General features: G+C 54.3%; 6 protein-coding genes across 6 annotated transcripts; 4 read left to right on the top strand and 2 right to left on the bottom strand.

The window, feature by feature from the left end:
* Window positions 1-2,395: 2,395 nt before the first annotated feature.
* Window positions 2,396-2,719, bottom strand: PHYSODRAFT_447678 (hypothetical protein; the record flags this gene model as incomplete). The annotated part of the gene is made up of 1 exon (XM_009532841.1): window positions 2,396-2,719. A coding segment is annotated over one exon (324 nt), but the record flags the coding sequence as incomplete, so codon positions are not given.
* Window positions 2,720-9,376: 6,657 nt separating this feature from the next.
* On the top strand, window positions 9,377-11,080 carry PHYSODRAFT_303137 (hypothetical protein; the record flags this gene model as incomplete). Its single annotated transcript, XM_009532840.1, has 4 exons — window positions 9,377-9,571; window positions 9,593-9,751; window positions 9,853-10,297; window positions 10,380-11,080. The coding sequence occupies 4 exons, from the start codon at window positions 9,377-9,379 to the stop codon at window positions 11,078-11,080; spliced, it is 1,500 nt and encodes a 499-aa protein (XP_009531135.1).
* An 807-nt stretch (window positions 11,081-11,887) lies between these two features.
* Window positions 11,888-12,316, top strand: PHYSODRAFT_512607 (hypothetical protein; the record flags this gene model as incomplete). The annotated part of the gene is made up of 1 exon (XM_009532839.1): window positions 11,888-12,316. A coding segment is annotated over one exon (429 nt), but the record flags the coding sequence as incomplete, so codon positions are not given.
* Window positions 12,317-19,370: 7,054 nt separating this feature from the next.
* PHYSODRAFT_453543 (hypothetical protein) lies at window positions 19,371-19,607 on the top strand (the record flags this gene model as incomplete). Its single annotated transcript, XM_009532838.1, has 1 exon — window positions 19,371-19,607. A coding segment is annotated over one exon (237 nt), but the record flags the coding sequence as incomplete, so codon positions are not given.
* A 517-nt stretch (window positions 19,608-20,124) lies between these two features.
* Window positions 20,125-21,793, top strand: PHYSODRAFT_514737 (hypothetical protein; the record flags this gene model as incomplete). Its single annotated transcript, XM_009532837.1, has 4 exons — window positions 20,125-20,517; window positions 20,560-21,114; window positions 21,216-21,400; window positions 21,481-21,793. 4 exons carry the CDS (start codon window positions 20,125-20,127, stop codon window positions 21,791-21,793), a joined length of 1,446 nt encoding a protein of 481 aa, XP_009531132.1.
* A 615-nt stretch (window positions 21,794-22,408) lies between these two features.
* PHYSODRAFT_335448 (hypothetical protein) lies at window positions 22,409-24,333 on the bottom strand (the record flags this gene model as incomplete). Its single annotated transcript, XM_009532836.1, has 4 exons — window positions 22,409-23,272; window positions 23,366-23,457; window positions 23,836-23,919; window positions 23,997-24,333. 4 exons carry the CDS (start codon window positions 24,331-24,333, stop codon window positions 22,409-22,411), a joined length of 1,377 nt encoding a protein of 458 aa, XP_009531131.1.
* Window positions 24,334-26,003: the final 1,670 nt, after the last annotated feature.

Raw genomic sequence — 26,003 nt, 5'->3', positions numbered from 1 at the left:
GAAGGCAATCGGGTGGCTGCTGCCGTCGAAGTCTTGCGAGAGCACACCGCCCATGCACTTACCCGATGCGTCGGTTGTGACCGTGAAAGGTTTCGAGAAGTCAGGCAAACGAAGAACAGGAGCTTGCTGCAAGGCGAGCTTCAGTGATCGAAAAGCGTCTGCCTGCGCCGGACCCCATTCCCAAGTAGCTTGCTTCTTAGTCAGCTTACTCAAAGGTAGGGCGTGTCGCGCAAAGTCACAGATAAAGCGACGATTGTAGCCAGCAAGACCGATAAAACTCTGCAGCTCCTTCTTGTTCGTTGGTTCAGGATATTGCTCGATAGCCCTGGACTTCTTCGCATCTACGGATAACCCTTCTGCTGACACGGTGTGGTCGAGAAAGTTAACACTCTCTTGACCAAACGAACACATCGATCGGTGCGCATAAAGCTTCTCATGGCGGAGCACTTCAAAGACCGCTTCCAGATGCTCGAGATGCTCTGCTTTGGTCTTGGAAAAGATGCAGATATCGTCTAAATAGACCACGACGAAGTCGAACTTGTCAAACAGGACGCGCATCATTCGTGACCAAACCCCAGGCATACCCGAAAGACCCATCGGAGCGACACATCACTGGTCAGTCTCCTTGTGAGTACGAAAAGCGGTGTACTGACGACTACGCAGCTTGACCCGCATCTGGTGGTAACCTTGGGCCAGGTCCAGAACTGAAAACACTGTGCAGCCGACCATCTTGTCAAAGATTTCCTCGATTAGCGGTAATGGAATCTTCGGGATCTTCGTCTGACTGTTGACATAGCGGAAGGTGATGACCCAACGAATCGGAATGGAACTATTCCCGGATCGCAGCCATTCTGTCCGCTTCGGGATTTGACCAGTCGCAGGATCTTTCTTAGGAACACCGAAGATATTGGAGACCCAGGGTGAATTGGAGACTTCTATCCACCCTTTCTTCATGTTTCCGCGACGAACTTTTCCAATGCTTCTTGCTCCGTTTTAGACAGTCGAAACAGTGCTCGGGTGCTAGGAGCGGTGTTAGGCATCATCTCCGTGTCGCACTCGACGATGCGCTCGGGAGGTAGGCCATCTGGCAACTTTTCTAGGAGGACATCACCAAACATGTCCAGCAAAGGTTTAATGTAGTCTGGTACATTGTCAGATTCCACCGCTACACAGACCTTGACGAAGAACAGCTCCGCAAACTTCCTGTCCTGCATACGACGATGAAACTTCTTCGTGGACCCAAAGACACCATTACGCCATGCCTCAGCCAAGGCGAGATGTGACCGATAACGTGCGCGAACTGCTTCCTTTTCCGCTTTCTTTCGTTGATCTTCTGCCGACTCCGACTCTTCAATTTCGCTCGGGTCCATTGTGACGGCGTCTCTCTCACATTCTTTCTGATCTTCCATCTTGTTTGCGTTCTTGTCCGTCTTGGGCCGTGGTCTCTCTTCCATGCTCGGAAATACTACTTCATGCGTTCGCCAGTTGATTGTTGGCTAATATTTGGCAAACCACGGCTTACCCAAGATAACGTCATGTTCAATCGCCAGTGGACTCTCTGTTAGACGCAACCTCTCGAACGTCTTGTCTTCCATGCTGATGTCCGCTTCCACTACCTTCACATCGCGATACTCCTTGATCTCTCCATCGAAGCCCTTCACCTGTACATCCTTAGTTCCTGTCACCTTCGACACCATTCCTGGCCGTACCAGATTTCCCGTAGCACCACAGTCAAGCAGTATCGTTACTGGGCGCCCTTCGATTCTCCCGGGTTTGCGAATGAGCTCATTATCCGGTCTAGCAACCATGTCATGTATGCTGAGTTCCTCAAATGCATCCACAGTGTACTGATCGTACACGATTCTTTCTTCACCTCGCTGACGTGTTGCTCCACAGCATTGACGTGCTGCGAGTCTCGTTGACGCTGATTCGGACCTCTGTAGGGGCGCTGGTTCCGACGAGGAGCCTTACAGTGGGCTGCAATGTGACCACCACGGAGGCAGTTGTAACATTTCCTCTGCCGACGGCACTCTTCTGGACTAAGCTCTTGCGCACTGTCGATCTCCATTGGCTCAGGACCATTTGATCTTGAAGTCGACTCGTTTCTCCGGAATCGTGGGTGATCACGGTCGCGACGTCCCGTGCGCGCCGGAGCACCGAAGTGCGAGCGCTCATAGTCCATCGCTACCGTAATGGCATCCGTAACGGTTTCACAACGCTTGTACAGTACTTCTTGACGTGTATTTGGCATCAATCCTTGCGAGAAGTACACCACTTTGTCGATCTCCGTCATGTCTTCCACTTGCAGTACAATGTTGCGAAACCGTGAAACTTAATCACCCAACGACTTGCAAGATTTCTGGCTCAGGTGTCGCAACTGCTCACGCAGCCGCAACTGAAGATCCGCTGGAACAAACGCGCGTGCCAACTCTCGGAGTAACTGCTCCGCAGAGTAGATCTCATGCTTCCGCGCCGGATACCACTGACCAGCCTGCCCCTTCAACGTGCTCCCGATAATGGCCAGTACCCTCGTCGCCCAACGCTCGTTCTTCCAGTCAATGTTGCGGGCCTCAAAGTACTGCGACAACTCTTCTTGATACAGGCGGAACGACTCAGACTCATGCCCCGTGTACTTGGATAGTCTAATCCCATCCAACTTGAAGTCATTCGTTCCTCGTTGCTCGTTCATTACTCTCATCATCTCTTGTTGCTGCTGCATCAGCTGCAGCTCTCCTTGCATGAGCTCCGAGACGTCCGCCATCTTGTTCGCCCTCCTTTCGCACGCGGAAACCTTAACCCAAAAGTCTAAATAGTAACAAAGCTGATTCCCTCTAAAACGTTATACCCGCGAAGGTATTCGTTTTCACACACTACGATAAATTGCCGAAAAAAGCGACTAAAACGTGTTTACTGCTCGCTAGTCGAGTTAATCAGCTCCCTTACAGTAGCTAGGTTACGCTGGCGGCGGGCTTCCTCGCGGTCACGGAGACGGTTGTCGTGCTGGAGTTGCTGACGGGTGGTACGAGGGTCCAAAATCCTGGCTACACCGAGGTTGATGAGACCGGTCGCCTTGCCGAGTTTACGCTGGACGCGACAGAGCTGGTGGATGACCGCCTTTTTCTGGTCTCTTTCCTCCGAAGCAGTGGCTTGACCTCAGCAAGATCTCTCAGCAGCCGTTCGGTCGTTCGCACCGCGTGCCGGGTTTGACGGTAGCAATCGGTGCGCAACTTGTCGATGTCGGTGGCGTCGATTACGCCCAGCCTCTCAAAAGACCCGTCGGGAACAGCGTTGTCAACGCGACGACCCCTACGTCCAGCCATCCAATCAAAGAAGCGGCCCGGGCAACTCAGAGCGGACTGCACTACCCCTAACCGCCGAACTCGAAAGCCGGACTGGATCGGGTGCGCCGCTACAACTGGTGCCTCGTACTTATGCCGACGTTCCCTTTACAGATGTCAGGTGGGTCCGAATTACAGCCAATCACCGGTGCCCGTAGCCCTCTCCGAGGTTGAGCGAAGCAAGTGCTACCAAATGCCAGGCTCCGATGCGGTGGGGCCTGCCGTAGCGAAAGTGCGTGGAGTTGTTGTGGTTGCTTGCTTGCTTTTGGGTAAAATGCAAAGTGAGATTGATGCCTTTAAGTCTTCGGGCTAGCTACGGGCTCTATGTCTTCCTCTTGCTTTCTCCTTAGTGTCGTTCTAGAAGCTGAGCTAACCTATACTAAATGCAAGTGTTTTTCTGTTTTCGTAATCCTATATATGCATGTTTGTATACTTGTGCAGGTAGAGTTCTGGATTCCGGGCGCCAGGCAGTCTTGCGCAAGCCTGGCGCCAGCCTTCAAGCGACTCCGCGCGCAAGCTACTTGTGGCGGAGGAGGAGGCGGCGGCGCTGCGACGCCTGACTTCCTAGCCACCACGTACGTCTTCCTTGAGCATGTCTGTTGCTGGCGTACCCGCTTGCGTGGGTGCCAGCAGCAGACATGCTGCATCATGACAAGGACGAGACATCCAACGTCCGGAGCAGTCCGTGCTGCTCCGGAGTAAAGGCTATCGAGTAGAATGCGTTGATAAATGTGCAGATTCTGTAATAAGTCGGCGTCGAATGCATTGGTTTTGAATTGAGGTTCCATTGCTGAATCGATCGCTGACGACTCCCGAAGACCGGGACCTCACCTGTGCCAATAAGCGCCACTAGGCAGGGGACTCTCTGGACAAGAGCTGAAAATGCCTTGGGTCACGAACGTCTGCCATCAGCCATGAAAGCACTTACGCTAGCTTGAAATCTGTCTGTGGTTCACTCCCTCTCGAACTTGTTGGAAACACAACAACAGCGTTAGTTGCAGTAACTCGCAAACCTGTCACCCGCTAGAATCGCTAGAATACGATTATCAATTCAACGTCAAAGAGCATTCATTCTCCTCATATACTGCTCTTCGGGGCGGAAGTGTGGACTTTGCATCTACAAACAAGTTCAACACAGACACGCGAAGCGTATCTGCAGGCATTTGGGCGTCTGCTCTGTTTCCAAAGTGAATCTGTGGAACCACGCATGCCGAATACAGTGTAGAACTGATTTGTGTTCATGTCTGTAACAACCATATTTATTGAACCTCTCGAAAAACGTGTTCAATCCCCCAACTTTTTACTTCGCTCAGCGTCTCTGCAACCAAAGCATTTAGAACGTCCGTCCGAGATGAGCATACCAAGTGTTCGAGATGCTTTCTTTATCGGCCGGTAGTACCCCAGCCTTCATCAAGCGCTCGTTTGGTCACTACATTTCTTGTGGATCATCAAATTATACCATGCCCAACAAAAAACTTTTATCATGAATATTTCTCACTGTCTCGAGAAAACAAATCCGGGGTTCTACCGAACGTGTTCAAAGCAACCGGAACCAATATGTTGTATGGCCCCATCTCCTCCAAATTCCACCTTGGCAAGATATGCCTGAACCCACTTTCTGAAATCGCCCATGCCTTCAGCATTAGGAGCGGCAAACAGTACCCAAACTCCGCGTTAATGTTGTCTCGACAAATTGTAGCACAGGAGGTTGTCCCTGAAGGGAGGTAAGATCCTCCTCGATCAATTCGACAAATCCGTCGCTTGCTGCGTCGTACTTGAAGTATCTGTCTATGGAGGCGGCTGTATGACATTCTCTCACTTGCAAAATGTGAGATGAAACTGGCAATGCAGGTAGAATCAACTCTTGCCCATCCCAGGATCCCCCGTGACAATCTGGTTGCAATCCTTGCCCAGTTCAGCCTCCTCTTCCGATTCACTGTCCTCGTATTCAAAACTGGACTTTACCTCCTGCATTATCGAACCAAAGATCGCGATATACGCGTCTCTCTCAACAATCGTTTTAAATTCCCTCCCACTGGAGGGAAGTCTCGCATCATGTAAAACCTTGTAAAGCTGTTCGTCTTCTCCTCATCCATGTATCCACTGCCTGCGCTTCTTCGGTACCGGGAGGAAAGATTTTGGCAACTATCTTTTATGTCGAGAGCGTTTCCCAACCCTGTGCTTGTAGTCCTTGCTCGGAGTATCACAAGTACGTGGATCTGGCGAGATGATAAAGATTCCGTTCCATTCAGTACACGTCATTCAGGGTTACCTCGGATGGGAGCACTTGGTCTTTCGTCGTTAGTGCTTGGATGTGAGCAGTCTTCTCGCCTTTCTTCAACTTCTTTATGCCATTCAAGTCAGACGAGAGCCACGTGTTCTTATTCTAGGCCAGGAATAAGTGCAGCTTGTTCGCATTGGCATGCCTCAAGTCGTTCGCTTTCGCCTTCTTGATCTTATCCTTTAATTTCCACATCCTGTTTACTGTTATGGATTGCTACGCAGAACACGGCTGCCTCTTCACCGATAATCAAAACTTGTTGATTTTTTCAAAAAGATTTTTTGGGTTTTACCTTGGCTTAAACCAATATAACCTAGTTTTTATTTCTTGACTAAGCTTCGCTTCTGCATTCTTGGTAGTCCGTCCTGTTTTGGTTCTTTTTGATGTAGTTGCCTATGCAAAGCGCATTCCGAGCTCGATGCACGAAGAAAGGAGGATGTTAAGAGGCCGAATACCTAATAGTTCACGTCGACGGGCTCTGAAATACCACGCTGTCAGCGAGGAATGAAAATAGTGATGAAAGTATGATTATGAGTGTAGTTAGGGTCGGCACTATGATGGTTTCGCCTTTTCGTTCTCCATAGGTTTGTTTGTACGGCTTTGACGCAACATTTGTGCTGTAATTATTTGTGGTGTTCTTCAGAATGGAGCTTCTTCAATTCTTATGATTTATTTAGCCATGTTTGGCTAAGCCCATCTGAAACAGGGTCATTATTATCAAGTGTGTATATTCGTCTGCGCTACAAAAATCGTGATGCTACCGCTCTCCTTTAATGGCAGCTGCCATTAAAGGAGAGCGGTAGCATCACGAATTTTATGGAAATTTGGCAACCAAATGATTATGTTTTTCACTGATTGATGAACGCCTATCAAAACAGGATTGATGGGGTTTTCCACTATCGCTCACGGCTGGGGGCCACAAATCATTCGTGTTCGACTTCGTTAAGGCGCTCCGGGCCGGTGCGGCCTGGAGCAGTCCCAGGGTGAGGTGCGGTGGGGCAACTGCTGGCTTGTAGGTAAAACTACGAATGACTTGCTAGACTACTTCTACTACATCCGGGTGCTGGGATTGAATCCATGCGATGCGCCAGCGCATTTGGGATGTAGCCAGTTGGTGCGATGCAGCACAGACCGATCTGAGCAGCGTCCTTGGACCACAATAGCCTTCCCGCTGAGCGGAAAACTGGTCTCCGTCCACAACAAGGAGCGGAAACCTTAATTCTATACCACATCTTGCTTTACTATTGAATACATAGCGAAGCATTTGGCTGGCTAACAACTTTATTCGTGCCAGCAGGTGCCTCTGTCTAATAATGACAAAGTCGTGCCTCCGGCCCGAAGAAGCTCTGAAATTTCAGGTTTTCAAAAAAAAGAATGGTGAAGCAAAGAGGAAAGGGATGCACGTAATGTTGAAATGTTCTTCTCCTCTACACTTAAGCAAATTCAGAGTTCTTCGATTTTTCAATCGCTGGAAGATCCGCGTTCAGCTTCTCCACGAAATTCGGGTTCCAGCCGCGAAGCCCTTGATGACGATACCAGTGATTTTCCCGAGGAGACCCCTGAGGATTGCGAGTCGTAATTTGCGACAACTGAGGGTGCGAAAATGTTCTCCTCCTTCTCGTCTCGTCAGTTGGAAGCTCTCTATCTTCGTTAACACTGTGAGTACGTAGTGGTTGCTTATTAGCGACATCAGCGGCATTGGCGCTGACAACAAGCGCCGCCAGGAGCAGGTGAACTGTCTGCATGTTGAATTGTGTAATCCGGCGTGTTTGAGCCGACTCCGAAATGGACTCGTCGTACGGCACCCCTCCGCTGGACAGCCTGCCTCCCCGTCAACCGCTCCTGCAAGACAGAGGGTAAAATTGCGGTAACTTGCACAGTGTCGCTGGCGGTCACACTTTTATTCTCGTAGCTACTGCATTTATACTTGTGCTTCTCCGCGCCATTGACGTGTATTTCAATGCGAGATCACGGGCTGCTCCTGACCAACACCACCACTGATCAGCAGCACCGGTAGCTACGGCCCCCGTTCAGTGTCGTATCTGATAGCCAGCCGATTAGTACGTAGTGTTTGACGTACCAGGTCGAGTGGCATAACTAGTTAGTTAGTACGGTAGGGGCCTGCTGCAATTGTACGCACTGGAATTAATCGCGTGTAGCGGCATCTCCATGTTGCAGGTAGATTGGACTGGGGCTTGGTGAGTGGGAAGGTCTGTTGCTTGGTTTAGTAGTCAATGCGAAATGGGAACTGAGAGAACAATGAGTGCTTTCATAGCTGAAGTCATACACTGTCTATCAAATGACTCGATTGATGTTTAGAGCTAAGATCATGCAGCCACCTCACGCTGTGGTACATTTTGCGGTAGTTACGGAGATTTAAAGCAAGAAGAGCGTTTAACTTTGCTACAACCAGTTTGAAATGTTGAACGGTCTCGAGGAGAACGTGCAAGCACAGCAAGGACATCCCGGCGATGCCTATCAGGGATGACCGGTGCGCCACGAGGTCGCTTGTTCACCTAAAATATCACCTTACGCGGGGTATGTGTATTCTTTTACTCCACTGTAGTGCAGTTTGGCTTGCTATTTGTATGAAACCCCTCGTTTATCGATGAAAGTTGATGGATCGACTTGGTCAGGAATGCACTAAACCATTAATCAGACCAGTGACTTCAATCGTCCCTTAACTCTGAAATAAATTTCAGAGAACAAATCGTACCAGGTAGTCGTGACCGGAGTCAGATTGGTCGTGTCAATTAGCTACTAATGCTCACGGCGTATTTTCCGTCAGTGCATTGAGATTCTTGATATACCACGCGCGGCCGTTGTCACACCATGAAGCATTTCTTTAAAGTATTCCAGCTCTATCTTTTCCGCGTGCTCAAGCTCGAGTATAAAACGAGTTCGGAGGTTGTGCATAGTGGCGGTGTCGCTGGTGGGATCCAAGTGGATGCATTGCCATGAGTATGAATTTGTTTGTTGGCACCAAACACTTCGGATATTCCACCACGCCTCATTCACTTTGCCTTTAGCCGCCAAGTCGGTGATGCGCCTACTTCGCCTTGTTGGTTTGACCGTTGTCGTCTTCGCCTTCCCCGCGTGGGTTGAGATCGGAGGCTTCGAAGTGCTCGAATCGGGAGTTTACCCCCATCGCTGGAGGAACTGCGGCAAGATCTCTAAGGACTAGCGGATTCGGGGATGACGATGACGACGCCGAGAAAAAAACTGGTCCTTCTGTAGTGGGTGGCGGCATGAAAGCCCAACCACGACCACGCAGTACAGTCGAGTGCGGCGGCGATGCTGGGCAGCGTGTTGCAGTCAGCCATGTGTGCTGTTGCTCAGCCAGCGCCGTGGCCGAGTATGCAGAGGTGTTGAACTTGGGCGCCGCAACCAGCGAGTGTTGGCTTGGCGTGCTCAAGAGCACATCGTGCGTGCGTTCGTTGACTCAAGCTGGTGCGAGGTGCAAGGTGCAAGTTGCAGTAGGGAGCTCTTACTGAAGGTCGTGAAGAGCGCCACCACTGGGACGCTGGTGGTGGCGATGTAGAGCAGCTAGTCGGCATGCATGTTTTAGTTTCTCACTTTTGGTTTTATCTCAAAGCCGGCAAGCGCAATACACTCGGCAGACAACTGAAGGAAGTGCCAGCTTCCCCCGACTGTGTTCGGGTTTTGAAGTTCGACCTACTACACCTTCCATCCCTTTCATCGAGAAGGTTAAGACTGTCTTCTCGCCTTCGAATGTAACTCCAGAGAATTTTCAAAGATGGAACAGCAAGGGGAAATCTGCAACGTTACTTTCGCTCGCATGGGTCTCGATAAGACTGGGAAATCGCTGTTTTCCTTCGACAACTTCGAGAGGCTCACTCAGTGGCTCCAATATGTCGTCGATTTGAGCGCCAAGGATCCCACGAAGGGGGCGTTCGCGATGTCGACACTGGCTGCCGACTACGACGACGCTGTCCTGTACAAAATGATGTAGCTCGCTGCGCAGAGTCCGAGAACAAAGGACGCTGCCGCGAGGTTACAGACTAAGCAACTGCAGTACTGGTTGGCCACTGTGAAGAATCCTGACGACGTGATGCATGTGATGAAGCTGGACGAGGTGGACGTGAATATTCTCTACAGCCCCGAGCTCGTGGTGTGGGCAAAATACGTAATTTCATGGAGAGGGCTTCTTGTCCAGAATGGCTAAGAGTGCGAAAAGCGTAGAAGGAAGCAAGAATACCGCCTCCAGGTTAGGAAACGAGCTTGCCCAACACTCGCAAGACACCAGCGGATGCCCTCGAAGAGCTCCGACTTGGCAAGAAAGCGTTCTCCTATTTCTACAGCCCGCTCAATTGTTTGAAAGCCCTCTGTACAACAGTTGAACCATTACTGTACATTGACGCATATAACGCCAAGTATCCCCAAGCGAAGACGACAATCGTTGAGACGTTGTCGCGGACATTCGAAGATCCCAATCTGGCCAATGTGCTCAGCAGAGCAAAGCATAACGCTAAAATACGAACGATTGCCACGGAAGTGGAGGCTGCGCAGCTGGACACACTGGCGTCTCGCTTCAAGGGCAGAAGTTTGAACCAAATCTTCCAGATAGCTAAGAAGTATCCGACCATGGAAAACTCTGCTGTTGCAATCCAAACGGCGAAGATGGAGACGTATCTCGCGAGTAATCAATCCCCTCGGGGTGTGTTCAATATGCTAGGGCTGGACGGTGGCAATTCCATTCTTGGTGACCCCTGTTCACGAAGTGGCTGGAGTATGTCGAGGATTTCAACAAGACCCCCCCCCCCACCACCTCGAAGAATCCTTGTTCGAGACGTTCCGTTTCCATTATCAGAACGTCAATCGCGTTACAAGGAATGGGATGAACAGTCTAAGCACAAGACAAATGGACGAAGCAGTCGAGGAGACGTGGGTCAAGTCCTGGCTCAAAGTCAAGGCGGACCCCACCTCCACGTTCCATTTCCTGGATCTCTACGAAACTCAAGAAGCACTTTTTAATTCAAAGTTCAAGACGTGGGCCAGCGAGCCATTTGTCGACAAGCGCAGTCTGCAAGTTCGCCGCCAACTTCTCCGTGCTGAAGTTCTTCTTTGCCGTATCAAGCGTCGTAAGCAGAATTCTGTCTTTGAAGCTGTATCTGAGGGCATAGATCATCGTGGCCTTCTCTTGATGATACAGGACGTTGAAGTCATCCACGTCTACCGATTTCCCACTGTTCCACCACATCTCCGGCTGCGCAGCCTCCAATTCCGTGGCAATCTTTCGCGTTTTATCGTTATTCTTTGCTGCATTGAGCACCATGGCCACGTTGCGATCGCCGAGCGTCCGCGACAATGTCTCAAAACAATTGTCGTCTTCTCTTGGGGATACCTCGCGGATAGGAGACCGACTTCTTGCGAGATCCTCGAAGACATCTGCTGGTGTCGTCCGAGTGTTAAGCCAGATATCTATGAGCTCGTCTTTTAACCTGGAGGCGATATTCTTGGTTCCTTTCACGCTCTTTGCACTCGTTGGCCATTCTGGTCAAAACCGCATCTCCATGAAACTTCGTGAGGGTTTTGGCAATTAACGGCTGATGTTCGGGATGAATTCGGCCACGTCGTTGGCACAAATCGCGAGCTCGGGCCTCTACGCTCGCCTTGTCCAGCTTCATCACGTGCAACACGTCGTCAGGATTTTTTTGCAGTGGCCAACCAGTACTGCAGTTGCTCGGCCTGTAACCTCGAGGCAACGCCCTTTGTTCTTGGACTCTGCGCAGCCCGCTTCGCCATTTTGCACAGGCGCGTCGTCGTACAGTAGTGAGCCGCCAGTGTCGACATCGCGGACGACCCCTTCGTGGGATCCTTGGCACTCAAATCGTCGACGTATTAGAGCCACTGAGTGAGCCTCTCGAAGTCATCGAAGGAAAACAGTGAGTCCTCAGCCTTGTCGAGCGAAACCAGTGTCTGCAGGTTTCCCTGTGTTGAGCCACCTCTGAAGCTTATCTGCAGTTGCTTTCGAAGACGAGAAGACAGTATTAACCTTGTCAAAGAAGCCCGATTGTGATCGTCGTCGACGAATCTGCTAGTCCTTAGAAATCTTCGTCGCGGTGGGTCCAGTTGCTCTAGTGATAGAGGTACTATCCCAGTCGTCGGGAACGCCCGACTCGTTTGGTGCCAACAAGTTCGTACTCATCGGATAAGCTACCTACCACCTGCGACACCGCTACCCGTCAACGTACAAGTTGTCCGTTGACGGGTAGTGAATATCGCGATTGACGCTAAAACTAGGGTGGGCTACGCGGCAACGCTATTGCGACGCTCGGTCTACAACTGTTTCGCGTTCTCGAAGTATTTTGAACGATCCCCAGCAACTGAGCAAGCAACCTGGCTGGAGCTTTCCGATGATGACTGGAATCTTATTGTCGAAATGGAGGCAATTACTAACCAGTTGGCACAGTTTAGTCTTGGTGAGGTGCAAAAGGAGGGGGTCTCCGGTTCGAACGCTCTTCTTTTTCGTAAACTCCTGAAATTGACGTTTCCGTGCTTGGTGCTAGAGCGCCCAGATGTACTGAGCACTGAGTTTACGCAGAGGCGTATATCCAAGGAGGTCAAGAACTTTTCAGAACAAGGTAAATGTTGCCTGTTGCGCCTAAATGAGCAGTGGGCTCTTCGCTTCCCTGAACCTGACGACAATGAAATGAAGGCGATACTACTGGTGTGACAGGCCACTATCACACAGGCGCCACCGTGTGCGCGCGGTGGCCAATCAGAGCCCACCATAGGTTTAATGGCTGGCACGGTGTCGAGTGCCGAGACCGTCTCGGCACTTAATACCAGAGTTCAATTTGCCTACTACTTCCTCTGCTTGTGTAACCACGTAACGGGCTGCAGTTAGCCCGTTACACTTGGTAGCACTTCGCTAATCCGTCCAACGCCCAAGATCGTGATGAACATGCACGACACGTCGATGCCTGACGCGTCCCGGACGACTGCCACTTCACTGGAGCACGCCAGCTTTCATCACCTGTCGGCGATCGAGTGGGAGGCGCTACACCGCCTCGCAGCGGTGTCTGGTGACGCTGTGATCAAGACACTACTGACGGCGGGAACCGAGGAACAACAACGCCTGGCCGCCCAGGAGTTCATGGCGCGTGAACTCGCTGACCTCCGTCAGCGAGTGTCGACTCCCACGCAGACCAAGAACAAGTCCGACATCGTGAAGCTCGATGTCTCCACGTACAGCGGTGAAGGCGAGGGCCGCCTTCACCTGAACCGCTGGTTCTGCGAGGTGGACATCGCGATCGAAGCTCGGCAGCTGTCTACCGAGCTCGCGCGCACGCGCTCTCTCCTGTCCAAGCTGACGGGGAGGGCGAAGGAGTGGGCGCTCGGCAAGCTCGTGGCCGACGCTTCCTGCTTCCCGACCATGGCATCGATGAAGGCAGACTTGCGGCTCGCGTTCGAGCCGCCCCAAGATGAAAGCGTTCAGCGCTCCGCCTTCCTGGCGTTGAAGCAAGGACGCACGTCCATGCTCGACTACATCCATCGAGCACGACACCTTGTGTCGTGCATCACGACGCATCCCGTAGACATGGCGACCCAAGTCCACGTCTTCATCTCCGGCATGAGCGCTGGCTACCAGCGCTTCTACCTGACCCGGAAGACCCCACCAACACTCGACGAGGCCTTCGCTGTTGCGCTCCGTGAAGACTACAGTGTGACGGCGTCGCAGGCTTTCGATGTCTCTCGGGCTCCGGTGCCCGAGCCGGAGCCGATGGAGGTGGATGCGATTCAACAGTTCGGTGGACGTCGGGTGCCGACGTCATCAGCAAGGCCGCCAACGGCCTCGTCAACGCGCAATCCCCGCCCGATGCGCTGCTACCGCTGTGGGAAACCTGGACATCGCGCGGCTATTTGCCGCGCTCCGGCGCCGATGCAGGCGAACGTCACGGTCGCGAACGACGTCGCCGCTCCAAAAAACGGCGACAACCAGTAGGTGCGGGGCGCCCTACTGGTCGTGGAAGGATCGATGGTTCTCTGGTGGCAGATCCTCCTCCTAGCCCTCCCGTGCTTCATGCACAACTCTTTGCCACCACCTCCGGCAGTGACACGAGGCTGATTGTGCTTAGCCTCCACGTTGACGGCGCGACGCGCCCTCTTCGCGCGCTGCTGGACTCGGGCGCAACGAACAACTTCGTTCGCGCCGAGAGCTTGTCGGTGTTACCGGTGGACTTGAACATTCGCGACGGGCCTGGCGACATGATCGTGAAGTACGCTGATGGGAAGCCGCGAAGGTCGCCGCGGCGCTCGGCGACCTTCGCGTACGGGTTCGACGGGTTCCCCAGTTCCGAGGAGTTCTTGGTGATCGAGCTGAGCGGCTCGTTCGACTGTGTCTTCGGCATCCCGTGGCTCGCTCGCCACCAGCCTGAGATCAACTGGCTGACTGGCACAGTCCGCCCCCGGGACATTGATGTGAATGCAGTATTGGCGTTCCTGTGCGGAACGCCTAACCAGTGGCCGCATGTTGCCGTCTTGGACCTCGACTCCATGACCCATGCTGCGCACGAAGCGAGCGATGGCCCTTCGTGCGCGGTGGGGCGAACTCGCAACCTGCGGCGGTCCTGAGCAGGAGCCTCAGGACGTGTCTGACGTGGCCGAGCATGGGTTCCCACGTCCCGACGAGCAGCGGTTCTCGGAAGCAGACAATGACGTGGTCGAGCCACGTCAGGACGAGCAGCGGTTCTCCAACGTTGAAGAGCGAGAAGACGTGGTTGAGCGTGGCCTCCCACACGCGGTCGAGCATGGGTTCCCGCGTGTGGTCGAGCGGGAGCTCCCTGATGAAGTCGACGCGGTCGTGTCCAATGACCCGCGTCCAGGCGCCGACGTTGTGTCCCGGCGCCCCAGTTCAGCGACCGTGATCGAGCATGGGCTCTCATGGGCAGCTTCGGACAACACTCCAGGTCCGGTTCGACGTCGCGGACGTCGCAACCCGCGCCGTCCTCGTACGGCTTCGGCGGACTCAGTTGAGGCTGAGACTGAAGTGATCTCAGTCCTGGTGGGGGACGACGCGGAGGCGCCTCCGCGTGTACGCAACATCGAAGTCGCACGTCACCGTGCGACGCCGCCGAGATCACTCGGCTGCCTGGGCTCTCGTGGAAACACTTCCTCCGTGACCTGAAGAAGGGCGAGATCGAGCAGGTGTGCATGATCGTCGCCGAAGACGCCGAGTCAATTGCGGCCGTCGCAACCAGTGCGTCGGACCCAGCTTCCGACACCAGGACGCGCCCAAAAGGAGCCGAGCCGAAGAACGCCCGTCAAGCCCGCTACGCAGCTCAGTCGTTGCCGGCGCTCGAAGCGGCCGGCAACCCAGTCGCTCCGCTCGTGCGCGAGTTCATGGAGATTTTCCCGGACAAGGTTCCAGCCGTTCTTCCACCCGACCGCGGTGTTCGACACGAGATTGACCTTGTGCCCGGTGCGAAGTACTGCGTGACGCGGCAGTGGCCGCTTCCTCGCGACCAAGTCGAAGCCATTGACGCCTTCTTCGAGAGTAGCCGGCAAGCCGGCCACGTTCGCGAGAGTCTCTCGCCGCACTCCAGTCCGACGTTCTGCGTGAAGAAAGCAACGGGCGGCAGGAGAATCGTCCACGCCTTCAACAAGCTCAACGAGGTCACCATACCTGCGCAAACGCCGATCCCGAGGAAGGACATGGTGCTGGACACCATGTCCGGCAGCACGAAGTACAGTGCCATTGATCTGATGGATGGCTTCTATCAGATCTTGATGCGCGAAGACGATGTGCCGCTGACAGCGGTCAGCACGCCCAGCGGGATGTTGTGGGAATGGCTCGTGATGCCGCAGGGGCTCAAGAACGCCCCCGCCACCTTCAACCGGATGGTGTCCAACTTGCTTCGGCCGTACCGAGACTTCGCGCCCAGCTACTTCGACGACATCTTCATTCACAGTCGAACCGAGGACGGCATGACGGACGTTGAGGTCCACCTACAACACCTGCGCAAGGTGTTCGAGGTGATGAAGGAGAACAAGCTGTACGCCAACTTGAAGAAGTGCATCTTCTGCGCTCCCGAGATCCCTGTGCTCGGGAGCTACGTCAGCAAGGACGGTGTCCGCGCCGACCCCGAGAAGATCGAGGCAATCTGCGCGTGGCCGACGCAGCAGGACCAGAAGCAGCTCCGGCAGTGGCTGGGGCTCGCCACGTATCTTCACCATTACTCGAAGAACTTCGCTTCGACGATCCGCCCGCTATCTCAACTCCTCAAGGCAGACGCCACGTGGTCGTGGCGTCCCGAGCACCAAGCCGCCTTCGACGCGGTGAAGTTGAGCTTGTCCACCGCGCCTGTGCTCTTGCTTCCAGACCACGCGAAGCCCTTCCATGTCGAGTGCGACGCGAGCGACTTCGCGATCGGATGCGTGTTGGTGCAGTTCGATGACGAAGGACGCGAGCGGGTCATCAGCTACCAGTCGCGTCAGCTGAAGCCGGCGGAACGGAATTATCCGGTCCATGATAAGGAGCTGCTGGCCATGCGCTACGCCCTCATCAAGTTCCGCGTGTATCTCCTCGGCGAACAGACCTTCGCGATCTACACCGATCACGCATCGTTGAGGACAGTGACGAAGAGCCCCCACTTGTCCCAGCGCATGGCGCGCTGGTTGTCCCTGTTCTCCGAGTACAACTTCGTCGTGCACTACAAGCCGGGGAAGACTACGTGCAGTCAGGTCGCCACGCAGTTGGCGACGAGGACGACGACGAATGCGCCGTATGCACTGCCGAAGACGTCGCTGCTGTTGAGGTTGCAGCGACCAGTCCGCTCCGTGGCTTGATCGTAGACGCGTACAAGGAGGACGCGTCCTGCTTGGAGCTGATCCAGTTCCTGCGAGACCCTGGTGCCGTGGCGAAGCGCAAGCTGTCTCAACGCAGCCGCTCCCGTGTCGACCGCTACTCGCTGGACGGCGAGTTGCTCATGTACCGCGTCGACCGTGAAGATCCCCGCGCATCGTCGTTCCTCTGGACGACGATCTCCGAGCTCGGCAGATCCACGAGTTCCATGACACGCCGAGCGGTGGCCACCTCGGACGCGAGAAGACGTTCGCGTCGCTGTCCAGAGACTTCTACTGGCCGCATATGTACAAGTGGGTCCGGAAATGGGTACGCTCCTGCGAAGCGTGTCAACGCGTGACGCCGAATCCGTCCAAGCAGGCTCCGCTTCGATCTCTCCCAGTCGCCACAGACGCATGGGCGTCTGTCAGCATGGACTTCGTCTTCGGGCTGTCCCGAGACACTCAAGGGCGCACTGACGTGCTTGTCTTCGTTGATCGGTTCAGCAAGATGCTCCATCTTGCTCCTGTTGCTGCCAGCATCACGGCGAAGCAAACCGCCGCGATCTTCGTGGACGTGGTGTACCGTCACCACGGGCTTCCGTCCTCCATCGTATCGGATCGCGACCCTCGCTTTACGTCTGCTTTCTGGCGAGAGCTTTTTCAGTTGCTGGGGACGCGGTTGTGCATGTCCACCGTGTCGCACCCGGAGACAGACGGCCACTGAGCGCGCCAACCGTATTGTTGAAGACATACTACGCAGCTTCGCTACGTCGTTCAAGTCGTGGAGCACCTTCCTGCCCCTGGTCGAATTCGCTCTCAACAACGCTGTCCACGCATCGACCGGGCTGTCCCCGTTCTTCGTCAACTTCGGTCGCCATCCTCTCGTTCCAGCGCTCCTTGGTGTGGAGCGCTCTGAGACTCCGGCTGGTCGCGCTGCTGAAGACGCGGGCGATCTCGCGTCACTCGTTCCGGATGAAGACATTGCTGTAGACCCCGACCCAGGCCAGGCTGAGCGTCGTGGCCCCGTACCCGATGCTGTCTCCGCGTTGTTACATGGCGTCACCACTCGTCGAGGCTCTAACGCTCCAGCAGTCGAAGTACGCACACTTGCCGCCACGCGGGCGGCACACGAGAGACCACGCGCCAACCCCGAACGAGCTTCGCGCACACGTGCCGCTAGGAGGGCGGCACCTTCGGACATCGCAGCTTGGACTTCGCGCACGCTGATTGACCCGATATCACGTCGGGTCGTCGATTATCAAGACGCGCAAGAGGCGGCGACACCTGCCGCGCCGGTTCCTGCCAACTTCGATCCGCTCCCAGCGACGCAGCCCCAAGACACTGCGGCTGTCCGCGACTTCCTGCAGAAACGTGAGTCGGTTGTGCGTTATGTACGCGACACCATCGCGGCGGCGGTGGACCGGCAAAAGGAATATGCCGATCGACGAGGGCGACGACATCTGGAGACGTTCGCCGTGGGCGATCAGGTACTGCTCTCTACGACGGGCATGTCGCCAAGTTTGGTGACGGACTTGGGCGCGAACGAGATTTATTGGACCTATTAAAGTGACGAAGGTACTCGGCGACGCCTACACGCTGCAGCTCCCTACGGCACTCCGGCTGCACCCTACGTTCTAAGTTGGCCGACTGCGACGATACCATCCCGCCGCCATTCCCGGTGGCGCCGATGAACATGCCCAAGTCGATCAAGACGCTGCGCCATCGCAGCGTCAGCCCGAGGTTCGCGCATCTGCATTCCAGCGCGACCGTCCTGCTCCCCTAGTGGACGCTGCTGGGAACCAGCGTCACATTGTCGAAGCCATTCTCAACCACGACGACCACCGAGATGCACCGCAGCGCGCACGCATGGATCGCGGCACTCGTCGCCGCGAGGGAGAGATACCTTCGCACCGCCGGTATCTGGTTCGATGGCTTGGCCCGATGGACGACAGCTGGGAGCCACGCGAGGTCGTACTCGCAGATGTCCCCGACTGCGTGGCGGCGAGCCGTGCCTAACTCAACGAGAGTCTCGCAAGAACGGACTGCCCAGCGGCGATGCTCGACTTCAGACGACGGACGACCTTCGGTGTTCCAGGATCCGCGGCGACCTGACCCACGGTGGAGTCACGGTGCGTACCACCGCGACGGACTCGCTTCATGCCACGCCAGCGCCAGACCCGCTGCACCAAGATCGCTCCGTTGAAGCCCACGCTGCTGCTGCGGTCGCGCTGCAGCCGGCCCTTGATGACGTCCGAGACACTGCTGCGCTGCTTTACTCACTTCGCGCGCGCTGTCGGCACGCGCTTGCCAAGTAGCATCACGTCCGCCTCGCGAAGCCCTGCAGTTCCTTTCTGGAGTTTAGATATGTGTATGTTCCAATCTTGAGTAGGGGGTGGTGTGACAGGCCACTGTCACACAGTCGCCACCGTGTGTGTGCGGTGGCCAATCAGAGCCCACCATAGGTTTAATGGCTGGGACGGTGTCGAGTGCCGAGACCGTCTCGGCACTTAATACCAGAGTTCAATTTGCCTACTACTTCCTCTGCTTGTGTTACCACGTAACGGGCTGCAGTTAGCCCGTTACAACTGGACCCGAGAATCAAAGCAAAGGCGTCGCTGGTAGTTGATGATCCAGAAGTACTTGAACGTGTCAAACGCGAGTTACGACAGGAGCATGAGATGATGTTTAAGAAACTCGATCAAAAGTCTCAAAGTTTCGAAGGAATCCGTCAGTCCGGGCCCAGTGATGTGTTCGAGCGCCAGTGCTTCAGTGCTGATCAAGGGGTGAGTTCGGCGCTTCGCTTGCTGCTAGAAGTCGAAGTTCCATCCGCCCGAAGTATCGAAAACAGCAGAACAGGCTCAAAAGCAGCCTTGAAGGTCTGGGAGGAGTGGGAGGAGTTATCGGTGACATGGCCCTGCCAACCTAACAACGGTAGCTAAGCTTACAACGTCCTACAGTTGTACCAAGACATCGATATCTTGCAATGGTTTAAAGAGACTGGAGAAAGGGACTTCCCTTCGGTTGCTCTCCTCGCCCGAATCTATCTCGGTAAGCCCATGTCCACTGCACCGCAGGAGAGATTCTTCAGTATAGCTGGATACATCGTTAACGATCTCCGCACGAGCCTTGACGACAAACGCGCAGAGATGCTGTGCTTTATGAAAGCAAACTGGAAGGAGTACAGATTGCTGTTGGAACGCCAGCACTTAGCGGCGATCTTGCCGAATCCACAGTATCACATACAGCATCAGCAGTATTCATCTGATATTAATACACTCATCTGCATTCCTTCATCTAGTATGTATCACCCTCGATACAGTGGTTGATGCGAAGCCCTGCGTACAACACTCGGCTTGCTCTGCACGTATATACTGCATACGGTACGGCGCACTCACGCGCGCTGTGATGACTTTGCAGCCACTGCTTCAACTATAATGGATGTTGTATTATTAAATAAAATACATGTACGCACCATCCTGCAGTCGCTCATTCTTACCACGCCATCGCCTGATGTCGAGTCTGAAATAGAGAGGGCAAAATCCCTGCTAGCCGGCCTCAACTTCGACTTCTTGTTTTCATCCAATCGCAACCCTCCATCTCGCCATCCTCCAGCCAATCACAACCCGCACATCTCCAAACAGCTCTAGCCCAGCCAAACGTGGCTCACCTCCTAATCGACCCGACCCGACGACTACGATGACGAACAGCTTCTTCGCCTCCGTGCGCGCGCGCGTGGCCCAAGTGGACTCCCTGCTGTGCGTAGGGCTGGACCCGCACGTCGCCGAGCTTCCGGAGCCCACGGCCGCGGCCGCGCAGGCCTTCTGCCTGCGCCTGATCGAGCAGACGCAGCACGTGGCGGCCATGTACAAGCCCAACTCGGCCTTCTTCGAGGCCTTCGGGGCCGAGGGCGTCATGGCGCTGCACGCGGTGATCCAGGCCATCCCGCAGGGCATCCCCGTGCTGCTGGACGCCAAGCGCGGCGATATCAGCACCACGGCGGCCGCCTACGCCGTCTCGGCCTTCGACGTGCTGCAGGCGCACGCCATCACGCTCGCGCCCTACATGGGTGCGGACTCGATCGACCCGTTCGTGCGCGCGCGCCCCGAGCGCGGCTGCTTCGTGCTGTGCAAGACGTCCAACCCGAGCGCCGACGACTTCCAGACGCTGCCCGCGGGCTCCAGCGGCCGCGCGCTGTTCGAGGAAGTCGCGCTCAAGTGCGAGCAGTGGAACGCCGAGGACAACGTGGGCCTGGTGGTGGGCGCCACGGACGTGGACGCGCTGCGCCGCGTGCGCGCCGTCACGCCCAACCTCTGGATCCTCGCGCCGGGCATCGGCGCGCAGGGCGGCAACCTGGAGGAGGCCGTGAGCGCCGGACTGTCGGCGGACGGCATGGGCCTGCTGGTGCCCGTGTCGCGCGGCATTTCCAAGGCTGCGGAGCCCAAGCAGGCGGCGGAGGAGCTGCGCGACGCTATCAATGCTGTGCGCAAGAGCAAGGTGGGAGCTGCTGTGGTGGCCAAGTCGAGCGCCAACGAGTTCATCAAGTTCGCGCTGTCGTTCGGCGTGCTCAAGTTCGGCGACTTCACGCTCAAGTCTGGCCGCAAGAGCCCGTACTTCTTCAACGCCGGACTGTTCCGCACGGGCCGCGCGCTCGGCCAGCTCGGCAAGTTCTACGCGCAGGCGATCCACGTACGTGTTGATTGATGACTGACCGTGGGATAAGTTGGTGTGACGGGGGATTTGTTACTACCGTTGATTTTTATTTCGCGTGCTTCAATTCAACTCTACAGGACAGCGGCGTGGAGTTCGACGTGCTGTTCGGTCCGGCCTACAAGGGCATCACGCTTGCGGCCGCGGTCGCCATTGCCTACGCTGACATGTACGGCGTGGACATTCCCTTCGCCTACAACCGCAAGGAGGCCAAGGACCACGGCGAGGGCGGCGTGCTCGTCGGCGCCGACATGACCGGCAAGAAGTACGTGGCTGTTTGGTTCAGCTAGTCGTTGACATCAGTTGGGCGTGTCCACTGACCTATGCATGTGTTACATTCGACAGGGTCCTCATCATCGACGACGTGATCACCGCCGGCACTGCCATCCGCGAGGCCTTCGCTATTCTTGAGAAGACCAACGCGCATGTCTCGGGCGTCTGCATCTCCCTGGACCGTCAGGAGAAGGTGTCGATCGAGGACACGCGCTCGGCCATTGACCAGGTGAGAGAAACGTTCGGCATCCCCGTGGTCAGCATCGCCACGCTCGACAACCTCGTGGGCTACCTCGAGACCGTGGACGTGGCCTCCGACGCCAACGCCTCGTACCTGCCGGTCATCCGCGCTTACCGCGCCGACTACGGCGTGTCCAAGCAGTAGATTGCCCCGATCCTAAGCTCGCAGCCATAATAAAGAGATGTTGATCCTGGGCCTATTTCTTAACAACTGGTTTCACTTCAGGATGCTACCGACGTCCTGCTACGGTTGAAAATTGCATGGACTGGTTCGCTATCTTGTCCTCTCAACACAATTTCATTAATTCAAGGTCGTGCGTGAGTCATGTTTTGCTCACTGCCTAACGCCGCGGTTGCGGTCCCAACATTTGTCTTTAGAACGCTCTGACACTCGCCTGACCGCTTTTTAAGAGAACTCGACATGCCCTGGTGTCTAGTTGGAGCTCGAACCCGCTTGGTAGATACCGTCGTATGCATCGTCGGTTTTCATGAAGTTGCTGAGGTATGCCGGTGGCACCGTGAGGTTGAATTTGGGCATTTGGCTCACGCACGATCTGTCGAGGCGCTTAAGGTCGCCATTATTGGTGATGTACGACACCAATAGCGTCATTCCGCAGGTTAGGTCGGGGTCATTGGGGGGGGGTGCGCACGATGTGGTGGACCGCGTAGTAAAAGTGATGAGTTCTTTCTTGGTCGTGCCGAGCGCCTTGAAAAAGGACTGCATACTTGTACGGGGTCTGCTGGTCCAGCTTTCCGTTCATCAGCAGCACACTGACAGCGTCGCCGCCTTGCTCCAATATCGATCGCGCTTGTAAATAATCCCGTCGCCGTCGTAGTTGCCGACATTGAGCTCCCCATTAATCTCATTGCACACCGCCGATTTCTCCTTCGAGAAGGCGCAATACGTCGTAGCCTCGCCATTCATATCTCCGCTAGTGATACTTGCGTTCGCGAACCGTGCGTACAGGTCGTCGTTGGAAGGCGTCGGTGCCTCCCACATCTCGGAGAACATGATGAGGCTGTTAAGCAGACGCGCCAAGGGTATGCTTTCGGTGTTAGAAGGGTACGTAGTGTATGAAGCGTAGAAGGTAAAGAATTGGTTCAGGACATTGACGTCGTTCTCATTGCAGCGACTCAGCTTGTACACGACTGGCGGGAAGAGCGTCCATGTACCCGCCTCTCTCAGCAGCGTGGCCAAAATCGGTTTGAGCGTGTCGGACGGGATGTTGCTATCCTCCCCGACGGAAATTAACGTCGAGCACGTTGAGTTGAGGTTGGTGTCCAATGTCGTCAGCAGATCACGGAGTGCCGACGACAGATTACCCGACGGGAAATGAGCTTTACACGCGCCGTCGAGAGCACACAGCCCCATGAAGTACTCGCCCACTTCTCCCAAATCGGCATCCCGCTTCGAATAATACTCAAACTTGTCCAAAGATGCCCCGGAGGTTGTCGCCACGCCATCGAGGATGTAGCCCTTCACACTGACCGGGTTAAGGTGCATGAGCCGCTCGATCAATGCAGTGCCGTAGCTCTCTCCATGCTCGCTCCATTGGAGTACTCGGAGATGAAGACGCGATATCCGATGCTGCACTGGTGATAGAGGACGAAGCGAGATCCCGAACTAGGTGTGCAAGTCCTTTGCACAGTAAGGAACGTCAGACAGTTCGAGAGCGCTGCCCCACGGAGATCCAGACGTCGTTGCTTGCGAGGCCACGCAGTTGAAGGGGGTACTACGTCCAGTGCCACGGTGGTCCAAGCTGTAGACATTGACCGCACCCTCGTGGATTTCTCTCATCCTTTTCTCCACTGCAAAATAAACAGAATCACCATTTTAGACCTTTTCCTTCCTGCGATACGAAAGCACGCTGGGGGCAAAGGTGGTCGTTCTTGATTAATGAGGCGGGCCTCGGTGAGGGTCATGTAATGAGCCGAGATGAGGCAGCCTAGGGAGTGGTGTGGTGGGTGTCGAATCAAAGCGCGGGCGATTGGTCGGGCCGCAGCGCTGGTGTCTTGGCCGTCGGAATGCAGCTGTGTCCGAGCAGGTGAAAGCGCGACTGGCCGGCCGAGACGATCAAGAACGACTACCTATCTATAACTACTCTGTGCGATGTGGCGGAGCAAAAACCGCTGGGCCCTCAGAACCGAAGGTTCCTCGGACCCCCGGGTGAAAACCGCTTATCTGACAGTCTATCCAAATCATAGCCATGGGGCTCTCCAGCATGAGCGGGTCGCTGAACTTGATGCAGCTGAGCGCGAACCATGACTGGGCTCCAGTTGTGGCAACGTGGCTTTCTCCTCTTGTGCAGGAAATACCGAGAAAAAAAACTATTTCGGTTAATACTTACTGTTCCCGGAGGATAAGCCGGGTCCACCGGAAAAGAACCAAGTCTTCGAAGCTGTCGCAGCGTTCCCAGCAGTAGCAGGGATGCGCTTCACAAAAAAGTCGACTGTCGGATCCACCGTCGCCGGGGGCACGCAGATCCCAGGGTAGCACAATCGGGCGGAGTAGATCGCGCACTCGGCGTCTTGAGTTTCTAGGCGCTCTCCTGTTCTTGGGTCTGCGAATGTGAGCTCAGAGCACGGATACCACCCGTTGAGTGGACGCTTCGTAGCATTCGTTGCGGCGGTAGTATGCACGGACGCGCAGAGTACAACGACTGCGAGGGCCCGGTAGAACAGCATGTTGTCCGGTCGCTCAGCAGAAAGAGATGATTGGTGGCTGGAAGTTTCAGGAATGCGGGATAGCATCGACCAAGCTCGAGCTATTGATGATCACCACTGCACTCTTTCTTTTCATTGTACACTCTGTATACTCTGCCATGGAGTCATCAATGTGTCATGTGGACTGTATGCAAAACCATTAGCAACGATCTAGTTGCGAAATTGTATTATCGCGCTATAGGTCATCTCTTAAAACTCGATTTGTTTTACGCTACCGGTACTGTACTGTACAGTACGTTCAAGTTGTATAACTGTACATGCCGTTGTTGATCGACGGCTACGAACACCCACGGTGCTCAAGTTCGATACATCGACCACAACTTGACGGTGTGTAGTTAAAAAAAAAAACTTGTTCAAATATCTATTCTGCCTACTGGCCAGAGTGTTTTGATGATAAAGACTCACGCAACTCGTCGGATTACTTAGTGCAATGGTGTGAGATTCAGATTGCGTTAGATCTGTTCTAACACTATCGTAGCATCCACGACCATCTGCTACTCCGTGAATTCGAAAATGCTGTTGATTGCGTTAGATTTGCGCTGCCTCGTTTTTCTTTTTTTACGGTCTACCCTCTCACTCGTAAGGTAGTAACCCTTACCGAAGTAACACGCAATAACAGTACGTACATTACACTGAGTTTTTCCCAGGACTTCATTAAAAAAGACGTAGTCAGCGGGTCCAGCGCGTCAAGATCATTCAGGGTGTACACTACGGGACGAAGCTGATAGCGCCGCCCAGCTGGCGCGTTGAAATGCTCACTAAGTGGTGTCTCTTGTTTGGATAAGTACCATCGGTGCCGGACAGCTGACGCTCTGGGATTGTACTGTAAAATCGGTAATTGTATCCCACCCTATATTGAGCTCCACCCGTCATATCTAATCAAAATTAATGGAGAATTAAATTAGTACCCCTCCATTTAACTTTATGTAAGTATATTGCGTTAATTTATAATATTTTTTGGAACGTTTTGCCAATACATGTGTAGTACTACAAACACAAGTATTATTATAATACAAATATTGTGCTTTGCAATGATTTTGGCAATATGAGGCGAGATTTGCTGTATTTATAGCGACCACTGCTAGATTTACGATAAATCGAGGTGCATAAATGGGTGGAGGCCTTAAAAGCGCCACAATTGCACTTTCAAAAGTGCAATTGTGGCTGTTCAGCTGCAATTCTGTCGGTTTTTATCCACAAGCACCTACACACACGGTAATTATGCATAAGAGGGTGGGTGTGCTGGGGATCATGGACGGTGGTGTACTGGGCCAATGCATGGCTGCTGACAGGCCCTTCCAAGTCGATATATATATGAGGAGGTGGATTTATGCATAATTGTAGCAGGTCGTGTATCTTCTTTCACACATATTTAGGAGCAGGCTTTGCCATATTTTGCGTCTAAAATGGTCCGCAAAATAACTGCAAAGCACAATACCATAAAACATAATATAATATAAGTGATCCGTGGGCCCGGGTAAGCTGTATATTAAAACAGCACGGAAAATGGTATCACCGGTAGACTCTGAAATAAATTTCAGAGAGCAGGATATTGGTATTGTTACAATATTGATTGAGACGGCGATCTCACCAACAATCCTATTTTTCGATCCCTGATCACTCGAAGGGGT

Source organism: Phytophthora sojae, assembly GCF_000149755.1.
Source record: "Phytophthora sojae unplaced genomic scaffold PHYSOscaffold_6, whole genome shotgun sequence".
In the NCBI taxonomy this organism is placed as follows: domain Eukaryota; phylum Oomycota; class Peronosporomycetes; order Peronosporales; family Peronosporaceae; genus Phytophthora; species Phytophthora sojae.
This window is presented reverse-complemented; position numbering and strand designations above follow the sequence as displayed.